At 42.9% G+C, this 15,296-nt stretch overlaps 1 protein-coding gene across 1 annotated transcript in view; it reads left to right on the top strand.

Annotated features, from left to right (window-relative positions):
* Nucleotides 1-15,296, top strand: part of sorcs3 (sortilin related VPS10 domain containing receptor 3) — a 196,106-nt gene that overhangs the window by 138,279 nt on the left and 42,531 nt on the right. Inside the window, exons 5-9 of the mRNA XM_034542393.1 lie at nt 2,274-2,347; nt 3,581-3,645; nt 4,259-4,377; nt 11,055-11,144; nt 11,493-11,672. Of these exons, the coding sequence (XP_034398284.1) occupies nt 2,274-2,347; nt 3,581-3,645; nt 4,259-4,377; nt 11,055-11,144; nt 11,493-11,672 (528 nt within the window). The remainder of the gene's footprint in view (nt 1-2,273; nt 2,348-3,580; nt 3,646-4,258; nt 4,378-11,054; nt 11,145-11,492; nt 11,673-15,296) is intronic.

The raw sequence follows: 15,296 nt of genomic DNA, 5'->3' as shown, positions 1-15,296 counted from the left end.
TATTGTATATTATTCATTTTACACTCATATTGCTTTAACTTTGAGCACAGTTCTGTTATTTTAATGTTATTTCTATTTCGTGAACTGAGTCAAGAAAGGGAACTTAAAATATCGGGAGAAATATTAAATAGATGCGTTCTATTGGCTAGTGATAGGTCCAGTCATTTAATATTTATTTGTGTCTATCTTTGCGTCTTTTCTATTCTCCCTATTTTCACAGGGTGTGTCATAGGATATGGTTGTAATGAGAACTAAATTATTAGTTGACCAGTTAATCGTGTAGTTTGAAATGTAAGAGAATCTTCTGAATAGATTCATGGTTTCTTGTTGTGAGACTTGTGAGTTCTGTACGTAAAGTAGGATTTTGTTTGTGTATCAACTTATTTTATGGTTTAGTGGATAGTACACCTTTCACGTGATTGTTCTGGGAAGGAGAAAGTGGACATACTTTTCCACCTCTGCAGTGTGAAACGTTAAATGTGACTAGTGGCCTTTCTGGTGGGATTTACCGGTTTGAATATTCAACAGCTGTGATGATTATTTGACATGTAATTGCTTCATTAATTGCTTTTATTTACCTTTTTAGTTTTTTTTTCCATTTCCATTGTGGAAAAAAAACACTGGTCTCTATGATAACCTTTTCCAAATATGCCTAAAAAAACACCTAAAAAGTCTGCACATTGCAATTCGCAGAACCTTCAGCTGAAAGTCTAACATTACCTGCAACCTGTTGCAAGTCAGGTCAACCCAAATGTTTTCTAAATCCACCATCAGCATGAAGAGATACATTGAATGTTTTCTGCATTTCCTCAATCACCATTTGAGCTCATGCCCCTTTGCTGTTTTTCTTCGGTTGTCACCGTCTGTGGCATGGCAGCTGGCGGTTCGGCCTTTTGATTTATCGAAGTGTGTGGGAAACTATGAAGCTTACTTTGTGACAGCTCAGAAGCTTTAAAATGTAAGATGTCATTGAACTGATGGATGGAGAGAGGAGAGGCTGAGCCTTCCCGCTGACTTCATCTGTCACTGTCCGAAGTGATGAGGGACTCTGCCCTGTTACACCCACCCAAAGGCTCCAGTGGGGAGCCTTTCCAGACTAAGGTTGGGAGAATCAGAAATGAAATTGTCTGGAGTTATGACGCCGATGGGTACTGCATATTTAGAGTCTGATCAACTGCATAAAGTTTAAGACACATTTTTGCTCCCAGCTAATACTAGATTGTTGCCTTAACAACACTAAAATAAATGCTTCGGTCTCCAGCCATTGCTCCTCATTGCCAAGAACTCCAAACAGACACATGGCCTTTAAGGAAAGATTATATGATGGACTAATTGTATGATGGAATTTGACATCCATATGTGAAACCCAAAGAGCACGCCAATTTCAAATTAAAAGCAGAATATTGCAACAGCATGAACGGCACACTTGCTGTCCGTGTTTTGAGTAAACTGCTGAATTGTAATTTTCAAATGGAAAACATACCCGCTGACATAGATAGATGTTTTTTTCGCGAAGCTGACGAATAAATTTGCAGCGGTGTGACTAGTGTGCTTACTTCTATCTGAGTAAGTGTCAGATTTGCTGTGATAAAAGGCAACGAGGAGGAACATTAGCATCGAGCTCAACTGGGGCCACAGTCTCAGATTGCCATAAGGTAACAACAATGGGCAGCTGTGTCTACAACATCAATCAATATAGTGTTCGGAAATGCACCCGCGTTATTAATTGTTTGCCCCGGCATCAGAAAATGTAATTAATACATTGGCATTGTCCACTGGCTGCATGCTGTACACCGTCACGTCACTGGAGCTATATATCATTCCTTGTGTTCATGTGCGCTCATTCTGCAGGACCTTTGTATTGATTGGGTGTTTTCAAGACAACAGCAGGCTAAAACTTACTGAATCAAACCAAATGATTTGCTGATCATGCTAAAAGTCGCTCTATTAATGTCACATCTATTTCTGTTTTAAATCTATTCTTCCCATTATGTGCTTTGTCGAACCCACAGCTCTCATTTGTAGAGAGAGAGGGGACTAGAGACGCCTGTATCTGTGACAATATGTTAGCGTAAATGGCCAGTTGGTAATTGTCAGCCTAACTCTAGATAATGCTCCCTAGCAATAGACCACCCTCCACCCTGGAATTATCCAGCCATGTCTCAGGCTCCCTCGTCACTGTACCTACATCTAAATCATGAGTCTAATTAGGCGCTGCACCAATGTAGGCATGGATTCATCTTGCTAACAAGACTAATGTCTCTTTTCCACAGTTGTACAGCTCTGTGGACTTTGGAAGAAAATGGCAAATCATTCACGAACGTGTCACACCAAACAGATTCTACTGGTGAGTCATCCTTCTTTTTTTTTCTTTCTGCACACATTCCCTCTCCTTGTACTCTGCTCCACCCCTCTTCTCCAAAGTTTTGTTTACTCTGGAATGCAGAAACGGTTTCTTGCGTTCCGCGCGGCTGAGCGAGCGATATTGATGGCTTAGAACAACGTGTGTGTGTGTGTGTGACTGACTGGATTCCTGCACCTTCCCCTTGACACAATCAGGCAGAGATTAATCTCCTCCTTCAGAACACACTTAGCATTCAGCGTCCGAGGGCGCGTCGCATTCTGCTTCATTTCTCACACGTCCCGCTCATATCAGGCATATTGCACATAAGTATTACATTATTATTTTTAGAAAAGCAAAGAGAGCAGGGGCTTGCATGCAGATACAGCATCGTACGCACAGTTTGAGGAGCTATGACTAATAATATATCCGGGACGACCCTGTCACTTCCCATCCAGTCACGTCTGCTGCTCACCCCCCCTGCAGTGTACCTACTATGTCTGAAGTGCACACTCATCACAAGCAGCTCTTTGCTCCTCTCCCCCTCTCTGAGGTGAGTGGGGTGTGCAGGAGATTGCCTGTGGCTATATCAACTCTTACTTCCATAAACCTGGAGCTACTTCCATGCCATTGTGGTTAAATTCTAAATAATATGTACAATCTATTGCTGGCTTTGCCCTTCACCACAAAAGCCTTTACAAGGACATCTAAACACTGGATGGGCCTCGAGCAATGGCTATGCAGGCCTTCAGTCGGCTGCATTTAGGCAATGGCTTCATTAGTCTTCAAGGGATATGAAATATGTCCACGGTAGGAACGCTGCATCCATCAAGGTATAATCCAAGAGAAATGAAATGAGAAAGATATACCCCGACAGTCAGAAAGTGAAGCAACCCTGCACTGATGAAGAGACTGCATATGTCTTTGCATTGTAAAACTTTGCAGTCAAAGAACTAGCTTTGAGTTGCTGGGGATGTGCTTGCCAAAATGTGTCATTCTAATATGGGGGAAACATTCCAGTACTCTCATTTGCTGTAAAAAAAACAAACACAAAAACTGATATAACAGGAGCAGAATGCCTCTGCCAGATTGTTGTCCCTTTTTTCTGTTTACTCTACATCTCTTACTGTGTGCTGACAACTCTCTGGTATTTCCATCTTATTTTTTTCCCTTAACATTCCTTTCTATTCATTGCCGTTATGGTTATGTATTCGTCCACGGTTTGTCATTCTCTCCAAGGTCTGTCTCCGGCCTCGACAAGGAGCCAGATCTGGTGCACATGGAGGCTCATACACCAGATGGAAGTGAGTGTCTCCTCCTCGCACATACACATCAAAGGGAAGTAATGAACAGATATCTGGGGGAATGAATTCCCCCTGGAGAAAAGAAGGAATCCCCCAGGGTAACAGCACTGGCTCGGCCCACCAATAAACCCAGCGCATAATTCTTGAGTAATATGGTCTTTCTTCTCTTCCCTTTCACTCGCTGAATGTCAGCCCTATAACTCTGAATGGCAGTACCACCAAGGCCCTCTATAAGTGCTATAGTGGAAACTGTATATTTCAGCCTTTCATGATGGAGTAGCAGCGCTGTGAGATATATATATCTATAAGCATTGCCTTTTTCTCATATAACCGAGGTGTGATTGACAGGCCGAGATGATAAGAATACATCTGGTGCTACACAAATTGGCAAATTAGTCAGAGAAAATGTCAGACTGCCTAGACGAGTGGGGTACACTACTTTAATTATCTAAAGCCTACAATTGAGAAAAACGCAGCTACCATTCAAAGACACTCTCAATATATCGTAGTATAGATAAGGTATTAATCTTGCAGCTCAACATTAATTTGTACTATGAGAAGCATACAGTAATCATAAAATTCATGTTTTTCTGTTTGTTTTGCTCTGCGACAGACGTGCAGTATGTCACATGCAGAGCTCCAATGTGCACAGAAGCTAACAGGAACTACCCGTTCCCCGGATACATCGACATCAGCTCTTTGGTGGTTCAAGATGACTACATATTCATACAGGTACGGCTCTAAACAGTCAGGCTCACTTACTACCTGCTCAATCATGGATTATGATGAGTAGACATTTCCAACCCTGAGTCAGATGGAAAGTTCTTCTGATACTGGTACCAGTTTTGGAGAAGCCTCTGATACCGCTTAAAATGCCTGACTGGGATCGGCGAGTTGGAGTCTGTGCAGCTATCCCATATAACGGTATCATATCATTTATCAGCTCCACAGGAACAACAATACTTTTTCAATTCAATTCAGTTTATTTTGTATAGCCCAATATCACAAATTACAAATTTGCTTCAGAGGGCTTTACAATCTGTACACATATGACATCCCTGTCCATGGACCTCACATCGAATCAGGAAAAACTCCCCAAAAATAACCTTTGACAGGGAAAAAAGGGAAGAAACCTTCAGGAGAGCAACAGAGGAGGATCCCTCTCCCCGGATGGACAGAAGCAATAGATGTCATGTGTACAGAATGAATAGCATTACAAAGTTACATAAACACATTACATGAAAATGACAATGTATGAATGGAACTCCAATCCATAAAACAGAAGGAGGTAGAGAGGAGGGGGGGCCGGCTCACCAGGCATCAGACACCTCCAGGTCCAATGGACCCTATGAGACCTGAAGTCACAACGACTCCGGGGAGGAAGCAGAGTTAATAAGGTGCAATGGAGAGATGTAGATTCATCCAATATGTGTCCCTCGTACTCTGTACATCAAACTAGTACTACACATCTGTTATTAAACACTCTCAATGACAATGCTACATAGTCAACAACAAATCAGTGTTGAAATCAGCCGGAGGAGAGCGAGTTATTGGCTAGCTGCTCGGCTATGGAAACGGAAGTTGCATTTATTACATAAAAAAATTAAATTTGAATTATGAAGCAATCATGATGATTTCAAATGTAACCTTGTAAAACGCAGCTCAAATTAGTTTAGAGTTTAGGAGAGAAACTTGAATTAATCCAGATGTTTGAAGGACATGTTTTCACAGCAATATGAAATAGATATTGGAGAGGGAATACTACCACTAGCTTTTAGCAGGTTATAATGCACAAATTAACTCCTAATGCCAAGATCAGCTTTGCAAAGAGTGAGACTCGATAATACAACAACGCTGAGAGTAGGCCAATAATTTAACCGTTCTAGTTCCTAACTCCTTGAACACAGATGCTCGGTCAGTGCCCCTCGGAGTCTGATACGGATTCAATTCAGGAGAGGGGGGGGGCATCAGCAGGGCCATAGCAGGAGCCAGTGCCACGGAGGCAGGAGGCCGGCCCATCAGGCCGGAGGCATCGCGTAAGAGGCCGGACCAATGAGGCCAGGCCCTTGAGGCAGGAGGCACAAAGAAGGATGCAGGGCCATTGGGAAGGGAGCCAAGTCCAGGCCAGGGGCTGGATGCAGGAAGCACGGGCAAGGGGACCAGCTTCAGACACAGCCAGGTCCAATGGACCCTATGAGGCAAGAAGGCACAAAGACTCCGGGGAAGAAGTAAAGTTAGTAATGTGCAATGGAGATATGTAAATTCATCCATAAGTAGAGAGAGAAGAGGAGATAGGAGCTCAGTGTATCCTAAAACGTCCCCCAGCAGCCTATAAGCCTATAGCAGCATATCTAGGGGCTGGACCAGGGCAAACCTGATTCAGCCCTAACTATAAGCACTATTAAAGAGGAAAGTCTTAAGTCTACTCTTAAATGAGCTGACTGTGTATGCCTCCAGGACTGAAAGTGGATGATGGTTCCATAAAAGAGGAGCTTGATAACTGAAGGCTCAGGCTCCCATCCTACTTTTTAGGACTTTAGGAACCACAAGTAGCCCCGCATTTGAGCGCTGCTCACGGATGTACCGGGAAACCTTTAGCATCTGTATGAGACACCCTTTAACTAACTCCAATGTAAATCCATTAGTGTACATATTAGACACTCAAAGCATCTGACATAATATAAAGGGTGAGAAAGTTCACTGAGCAGTCAACAACAGTCAAGTAAAGAAGATAAAGAAGTACATTCTTGGGTAAAAAGCCAAGCATCAGTTTGAAGTGGGAGCAGAGCTATGCTCAGACGTCTGTTAAATGTCGCAATTGCAGATAGGGGGTTCTATATAGAACACAAGGACGTTGAAAAACACTACTTTTACACAATAGAGCTCTATATAGGCTTGGCCCTATAAGAGTTGTGGCTATTGGATTTATCCATGCGTGCATTCGCGATCATGAAACATTGTTGTGACGCCCCTGTGCTCTACATCGGTACTCCTATCTGCAATTGCAACATTTAACGTGCCTGCTCGCAAGCTCTTACATATCCACGGCCAGGAGCCGCTGGACAATCGTCCTCTGCCGTGACCTCATTTCGGCACTTCATGGAGCCGGCTTTTTACAACCCAGGAAACTACACCGCCTTCACCTAGGGATCAGGTTCATGCTCACCTCACTGACTGCTCACACCAGTGTACCACTCAGATGTCTCTCTCCCAGGAGCCAGCCACAGACATTGGGTAAGCTATGATGGCTATCCTCGACTTTACCACGCAAAATAAAGATTCAACATGACATCTGGCTTGACATATTGCAGCTTCCCCCAAGTTCCGGATGGTCCATTATCCTCTGATTGGTTGTTTTGACCACTCCTCCAGAGTGCTACAGCTTGCGAAGCAGAGAGTGAGAAAACACACTTTCTTCAGCAGCACTTCAGCCGCAGCATCAGAGACAGCACAGGGCTCAATCTGGTTCGGCTCCAATGCCTAATCCTCTGTAGCAGAGATATCCTCCTCTGGTGACTGGTGGCCCTCACCTGGTTGAACCCAGCCGTCAACAAACAACAGCTTCAGCAGCAATGCAGGATGTGGGACATGCTGGCTCATTCCAGCTGAGCTCAAAGACACTAAGGCTCATTTCAGAGCCACCCACTTCCTCCACTGAATTTCTTACTCCGACAGTTTGCTTTTGCTCCCACTGAGCATTTTTCAGCTTCACAGTACACGCTCCACACAGAAAAATGAGGCTCTGTAATGCAGACACAGCAGCAGTCACTTCCTCATATTTTCACTCGTAACAATACACTTTTAAAATGTGCGTTTAACGACCTATGTTAGACTTATTTGAGGCAGCCTTCCCATGGGCCGAAGGGAACAAACAAACGCTCATTTTTCTGCACAGCGGTGGAGAACTCAAACCAGGCTGCAAACATTGTCAACAGTTGCTCCACAGATGTGGAAATGCTCACTTATGATGCACAGCTCAGCTGAGCACACTGTGCATGAACGGAGAGTCTTACGCTCTTAATACAAAGATTCCATATTAATACTCACTCATGGAAACCTTAGCTCAAAGGAAATATGTAAAACTCATTTTACATTAAACTCGACATTTGTGCTTTGTTTTGCTGTGAAGCCAAGTCTAGTTTTTATATTCATCATAGCCACTGCCCAGTGTGTCATATTAATCATGATTTGTGTGACAGAAAAATCTGAAATGGTAATGTCCTGAATTTCAAGTAACACAGATGCAATTCATGGGTGGTATTTTAATTCTCTTGACAGCGTGACTATTATTTACTTTGACATTGTGCAAATGAGGTTTCATGCATTTTAAAGTCAAGGGGAAAAGTCAGCATAATTACATGGTCCACAACAATTTCAATTTTATTCAAATGTACTTCCAACAATTGTCGTGGTGCTTTGTATCTGTTTAAGATGTTTTCAGCACCCATGTTTAGGAATAAAGGTTATGTTATAAAAGTCAGGTAATGTGTTCTGCTGACCTGTATCTCCTTCCAAAGGCTGCTCTCAGACCAACACTCCACCTCACACAGTATTTTGACAAACTTCACTCTATTAAAAAAGAGCAGTTCCTTAACTTATACAGCGCTCTCTTGCTCCAGAGAGTTAGAATACCCATGTCCTCCCTCAAAAAATACTTAAAACGGTATACCCATCCTTTGCGCACTCCTCCTTATATATGTATTATATCATGTCACTGTATATACTGTACTGATTCTCAAAAACACTGTGGCAAACTAATGCTTTGATGTTGGATGTATGTTCTGTATGACTGTGTATAGTTTATGCATACGGAGGTGTTTAAAGAATGTCAGATTTCCTAAAAATAGTTTGAATTGGGTTGTATCGTTATATCGCCTTGCTTATGTACATACCGCCAGCTTCTTGCCAATACTGTAAGCGTGTATCAAAATTGTCTGCCTGGTAAGAGCCTTCGGAAGAATTCAGCCAACAACTTCTCTCTTTTCTGGTAGATTTATTCTCTGATCACAATCAAAGTACAAGCGCTGCGATTGCAATGCCAGGGGAGTCACAACTACTCTTTCTCCAACCAGAAGTCCGGCCCTTACATACACAGATTTCGTCACATATGCATCATCCGAACTTCTAATTGGCGCTGAATTATCAAGGAGGGGGATAATTCCATCTCCTCTCTTCTCACAGGACTGAGCCGTCCAAGGCCAGTCCACTTTCTAATGAGACTATTCCGATAACATGCGTGAGTGTTGTGGTACAAGGTGCATATCTATTCTTGAGAAGCAGACAGCCACACATTCCCAGACACAAATTTCACCTGCTATGTGTTATTCTGAACTTGAGTAATCTGACAAAAGCATAACATTATAACAATATATAAGAATTATATTATCAATACCCAGCCCTAGCAGCAGTTGTATGTTACTAGTAGTGGTACTGGTGCTCTTCCAGCTGTTTGATCCCAATACATGTTCCATTCAGTAGAGAATAAGGCTTTTTCAGAAGCCTACACACCTGAGCTACCAACAGGCAAGTCCTTCCTCCACAGCCCTTTGCAGCCTCGGCCGCACATGAGACAATGAGATAGAGTTGTTCTCCGAAGATCCTTCAATCCCATTTCACCTCTCCAACGTCTTTCAAGTAAACTCACAGTTACTCGACCTGAACCTCACCTTCAATTCTAGAACACCCACGTTTTAACATGTATGCGTCACAGACGAAAGATCCTGAAAGGGATGGGGGGGGGGGGAGAAAATCAATCATACCAATTCCTTTTAAAGTTCAAACCGCCTCTGGTTACCCTGCCATCGATCTCCTGCTCCTCCACTGGATTGCATGTGGGACTGTTCCGCACCGCTCACTGCTAGTCGGCTATATTTCCTCTCCAAGCTTGTTTTCTCTCTTCGGAGCCATTCAGGGCACTTACAAAATCAGTAAAAGAAGCATCCCTGTCATTCAACATTGATACTGATATGGCTTCTCTTCAGCAGAGAGCCACACGTTTTGATTTGAAGGTTTCCCTGTAATGAATTCCATGTTATTGATAGCAGGGAACTGTATGTTATGGGCCTGTGGTTTCACTTGGCTCTCTATGTGTGTGTTTATGTGTATTAAGTGCTCGGCTTTGGTGTCCTCGAGGCTGATGACACCCACCGGCCCTGTGTCTCCTTGCTGCATTAGTTAACCAGCAGCTCGGAGTCTAGACCATTATGGACGACTTCTTTTACTCTTAGCCAGTGAATGCGGCTTGGTAAGGCAACTTAAAGATTTCTCTTGACAAGGAATAATGAGACTATTGATTGTCCTACGACATATTTACCAAAGTCCACTTTGAAACCACTGAGCGCATTGACATCTAGAGAGGGCATCGTCCTCTGAATGCAAGTCAGGAGATCACTATGAATGGCCACGTCCCACCCCCCCCCCAAAAAAAAGGATATACCCTGTGTATCCAGCAGCTCCTTGAAAACCAGCAGCACAGCGAGGGAGAGTGATTGATGTGTGCTTTCACCCTCCACTTTAATTGATTGGAGAAAATACAATATTGTGTCAGTTATGAGGTTACACATGAGGCCTTGATACAAGGCGTCCCCTGCTTTTGTTCAGCCGCAGTGCTTCATCACTACAGTGGTAAAAGGAATGGAGTAACACACTCTCACCCCAGACTCATCTAATACAGCCACTTGGTCATCTGATACCGACGCACCCAGACGCAGGTTACCTAACAAATGGTAATGTAAATGGACCTGGACTTGCATAGCGCTTTTCTGACCATTCAAAGTGCTTTAACACTACATGATGTCATTCACCCATTCATACATTGAGGGGAGGAGGAGCAATCTGCCCATCAGGACTAACTAACATTCACACACCGTAGGCACAGCTAAGTGTTTTAGGGTTAAGTGTCTTTACACATCAACACGGACTAGCAGAGCCGGGGATCGAACCACCGATTCTCTGATTGAAGGACGACCACTGAGTCACAGTCGCTCCACAACAAGCGAACTTATTTTACGTAGCAAAAAACATACTCACTTTAATTTAAACCACAATTGTTTTATAGACCTAACTAAGTACTTTTGTGACCTAAACATAATCAAGTAGTATCGTTGCTTTAGTAAACCTAAAAAACTAAATAAAACTAGGCCGCGACATGTGTAACATGTGGAAAGTGACACGCCTTCACTGACATGTTCAAAACTGAAGCCAGAGGGGAACCGAGAGCGTCACAGTGTGAGGCTATAAGCCACTGACCAAACAACCGTATCGGAGAAGTTGGGAGTGAGAACTTGTTGGAAATACGAGCATAGTGTTGCGAAAACAAGGTCCATATACAACCAAAGCGCTAGATAATAGACGGAACCCTTTTATGTAATAATCAATGTCTGAAATCAATTGTACTTGATGTGTTGTAGGTTCCTACATCAGGACGAGCCACCTATTACGTGTCCTACACCAGAGACTCTTTTATACAAATCAAACTACCCAAATATTCCCTGCCTAAGGTAAGCATTTTTTATTTTATTTTCTATGACTAATTTCAGAATGTAACTACTCCCATTCCTATTGCTGAGATCTTTTGAATTTGAAGCTGTCACAGCGGTGACATTGACATTGATTGGTTAAAAATGTGTTACAGGAATGTCACCACATTACTGTTTCAGTTTGATTCCCCTCAAAAGCTGGCAGACATGTCCTTAGGCTTTCATACTTTCCACACTGAGAGTGAGCCCCAATGTATTACTGTATAGCATTGATCCCATGACCAGTCCCACGGGGGTCACCATGTTCTAAACCGTCATCTCTCCACTTCCACTCATAACTCCTCTTAATCTCTCCCTGCTCCCTGATAGGATTTACACATCGTCAGCACCGATGAGAAGCAGGTGTTTGCGGCGGTGCAGGAATGGAACCAGAACGACACCTACAACCTCTACTTGTCTGACACCAGAGGGATCTACTTCACCTTGGCCATGGAAAATGTCAAGACCACGAGGGGCATCGGAGGGAACCAGATGCTGGATCTGTACGAGGTAGGCACCTGATGAGACTGGTCCCCCTTGGAGGTTTTTATTGATTGCATCAATGGGAAGTTACAGGGGCTATTGCTTTATCACTGCTTCTTAAGGTCACCCATAAAGTACACACAAATAGTGGAGGGAAAGCTCCAGAATCCCTGGGCAGACTGCGCAGACCCCCCCAACCCAGTTTTCCTAAAAATAGTTGTAGTTATTTCGTATCGTTATATCGCCTTACTTACGTACGTAGCGTCAACTCAGGTTGAAGATGTTAGTCACGTGCTCTTTTGAATACTTTTTATTCGTGAAATATTTATAAAACCCACAGAAGGACATAGGGTAGCCAATAGCATTATTGTATGAAACAAAATTGACCAAATATGGAGAAACAAGTTTTCTGCCATACGGCAACAATATTTCAGGAGCATAAAGTCAGAGACCTTTAAGGCCACACTTCCTGTGTGAGCAGCGCATGGCGGCTGCCTCGCTCATCTGGATGAAGATCGTCATTGTCGACAACTCTGTAATTATTATTATGTTATGTTCCAGTTTTTTTTACTTGGGTTGCTCAACGCTCCGCTGGGTCCACTGGTTAGTAGCTGACGTTGTCTGTCGAGGTAGTGTAGCATCTCTTAACATAAACATATTGATCCGTGCAGCTTGAAGTCACGGGGGAATGACTTTGCCTTCTGTAGTGTTTGTGTAACATAATCCTGTCCTACCTGCAGGTGTGCATTCTAGGCTGTCGGCTTCCGTCTCCCTGACAGCAGACATATGCAGTATTAAGATCATGCCTAGTGGGGCTCACTGCCATGCACCTCTGGAGTTTTAACGACCTTGTTAGCTAACTGGATAGCCACCGTATGTGTTTGCATTGGCATTCCCAGCAGGGTAGTTACCCTCCTCCTCCACTCCCTGCTGCAGCCAGTTTATCACTCCTACCCTGACAGGTGTGGCTGAGAGAGTGAAGGAAGTGAGATACTGGCCAGCAGCAGTGTGGTAATTAACAATGTCATTACCTCTCCATGCGCAGTATGTGTGTGCAGCTCCCAGTAAAGGCATTTCACCGTGCAGCAGGAAATGATGCGGCGCTTTAATTACATTTGTCACACGGTCACAGCTCCACTGTTGATCAGAACCTAAACAAGAGATGGATGACACACTGCTGTCTCTGATGAATCCGACCCGTTACAGCGGGTAAGATATAGGCTGTGGAACTCATCTCATTTATTGCTGTTAGATCCTGACAAACTGCACCTCACAGACCTAATGTTCCAGAGAGAAGACACAGCTCCAGTCAGACCAGGGGGGAGACAGCGAAGTATGTGGAAGTTGTTTTGTTCTTCCACTTAGAAGCCATGTCTCCTCCCTGAGGGCCTCTCCTTCTGCCGCATCCTCCTCTATGAAACAAATAATGCTATTTCCACGCAGACAATTGCACAATCATCTCCCAAATTAGAGGAATTATTTAATTGTCAGTCAGATTGGTTGAGGGCACATTCCGTGATCATGAGCCTTTGTTGTGCAAACGAATTATCCGTACTCATCGGGGCTCGACATCAGCCGCTACACTTCCCCTCAGATTGAGAGGTGCTTTAGCAGGTGGCCCTGGTTCACTGGATCAGACATCAGGGATGTTATGAGTGGCTATAAACAGCTATGAATGATTGATTGACTACATTGTAGTCAGTTTTGAATGATCTGGATGCTGATACTTCTGATGATATGAGAGCTTTATGTTTGTGTTTTTATTTTATTTTTCTGCCAGCACTCTTAAACGCTGTGACTCAACAAATGACTCACATTAAATAACTGCTGATTTCAATAACAATTCTCCACCTCGCTGAATAGCAGCGTTTTCAAATTAGCAGCCATGTTTTTAATCTATTGAACATTTTGAAATGTTCTTTTTATCCTCTCCTGTGATCATTTCAGGTCCATGGAAATCAGCCACTCTCAAAAGGAAAAGCAGCTTACAATCACAGCAGCAACAAGCCGATGGATGGAGCCCTTTGTTCTTAAAGTGAAGCATCCAGTGGCACTCGGCAGGATACAAGTTTAAAGCTGAATCAATCAATATTTTAGTGTCAACAATGGATCACATTACCATGTGTAATATACACGGGGTTCCTTGTATTGACCAATGGACAGAGATCAATCACCGAGGTCTGCTCCCTCCAGTGTTACCGACCTGTTTAGCCTCGTTTGGCATCATTGAGCTCATTGTTTTGGTTTGATGCTGCTGCTCATCACTGAACAGCTGGCTGGTAAACAACCAGGAGATCCGAGGTTTCCATCAGGAATTGAGTGAGATGGAAACAAAACTAAAAGGACAGTGAATATGGGAGTTATTTGTCCCGTGGACACAAACACAACTCCAATGCTAATGCTAACAACTTCATATGGTCTTTGTTATGTCTTCGCTTTGTTTTCAACAACAAAAGTAATGTAGCTGTAAGAACGTGGAGCCGAAAACAGATAATACATTCTATATTGAGGTGGGTCATTAATCAGACAAAAATCCCAAATATGCTCTGGTTCTGGCTTTTTAAATTGCTTTTCTATCATTTAAAGACTGAATAGCTTCGGGTTTTGGACTGTGGGGTTGACAAAGCCCTTGACAGCCATTGGTCCACAATAAGGGGGAAATAAATCATTTCAAAGAGGAACAAAATATGCTTTGAGTTGGATGGCAAAAACAATATCTAATTCCAGGCACTCAAACAGAGTAAAAAAAGAGCTCAAGGGCGAATGCATTATAAAGAGCATCGGCACACTTTCCCTTCAGAAACCAAGCAATGCAAACACATTAACTAACTGACACGAGAATAGTTTAATTGACAATAACAGGAATGTGTTTAAGGTTCACTGTTTCCCAGATACAGTGAATTCAATTCTTATTGAATTTACTTAAATTCATGAGTTCATTATTGATTGATGATTTCAGATGATAAAAACAACTGGAACATTGCCTGTATTTTATATATATTATTTCATATATATATAATATATATATAATATATTTTATATATATTTTATATATAATATATATATACACATATTATATATATGAGATATCTATATAAATGTCATGTGCAATACATTCTGACCAATTAAAGTCACCCCACTGTGTTATTTAAGAACTCCCTGCTGATGATATGATTGAGTCAGCAGAGTCCAGTGCTGTTAACAGTTGCAGTAGATAGAGATGCATGCTGGGAATCGATCTGAACACAGTTTCGGAGGTGTTGTCCTCTGCATTAAAACAGACTGTGTGGAAAATTAGAACATTAGAAATAAAATATGAAAGACGTTGCACTGCTTGGTCAGAGATCTGACTCGTGCTTCTCTCATGGTCGCAGAGATTAATGAAACTATCTGTTTCCGGTCACATGCTGTGGGCATAATGTCCTTCCTTCTCTATCATCGCTACTCGCAAAGTATTCAGCAAATGGCGGCTTGCTTTATAGCGTCACTGCACCAAGCCGGCCCAAACCATAACTGAAAAGTGGACGTATTCTTTTGGTGCGTAATCCCCGCTGTAGAATAGAGATCTATGCCCGCGTCCTTCACTTTGTTGTCAAGAAGGTAGAGTGTGGGCGGCGGCAGTGATGGATGGAGAGAAGTGTGTGCTGGTTG

Source organism: Cyclopterus lumpus, chromosome 1 (genome assembly GCF_009769545.1).
Source record: "Cyclopterus lumpus isolate fCycLum1 chromosome 1, fCycLum1.pri, whole genome shotgun sequence".
NCBI lineage: Eukaryota > Metazoa > Chordata > Actinopteri > Perciformes > Cyclopteridae > Cyclopterus > Cyclopterus lumpus.
This window is presented reverse-complemented; position numbering and strand designations above follow the sequence as displayed.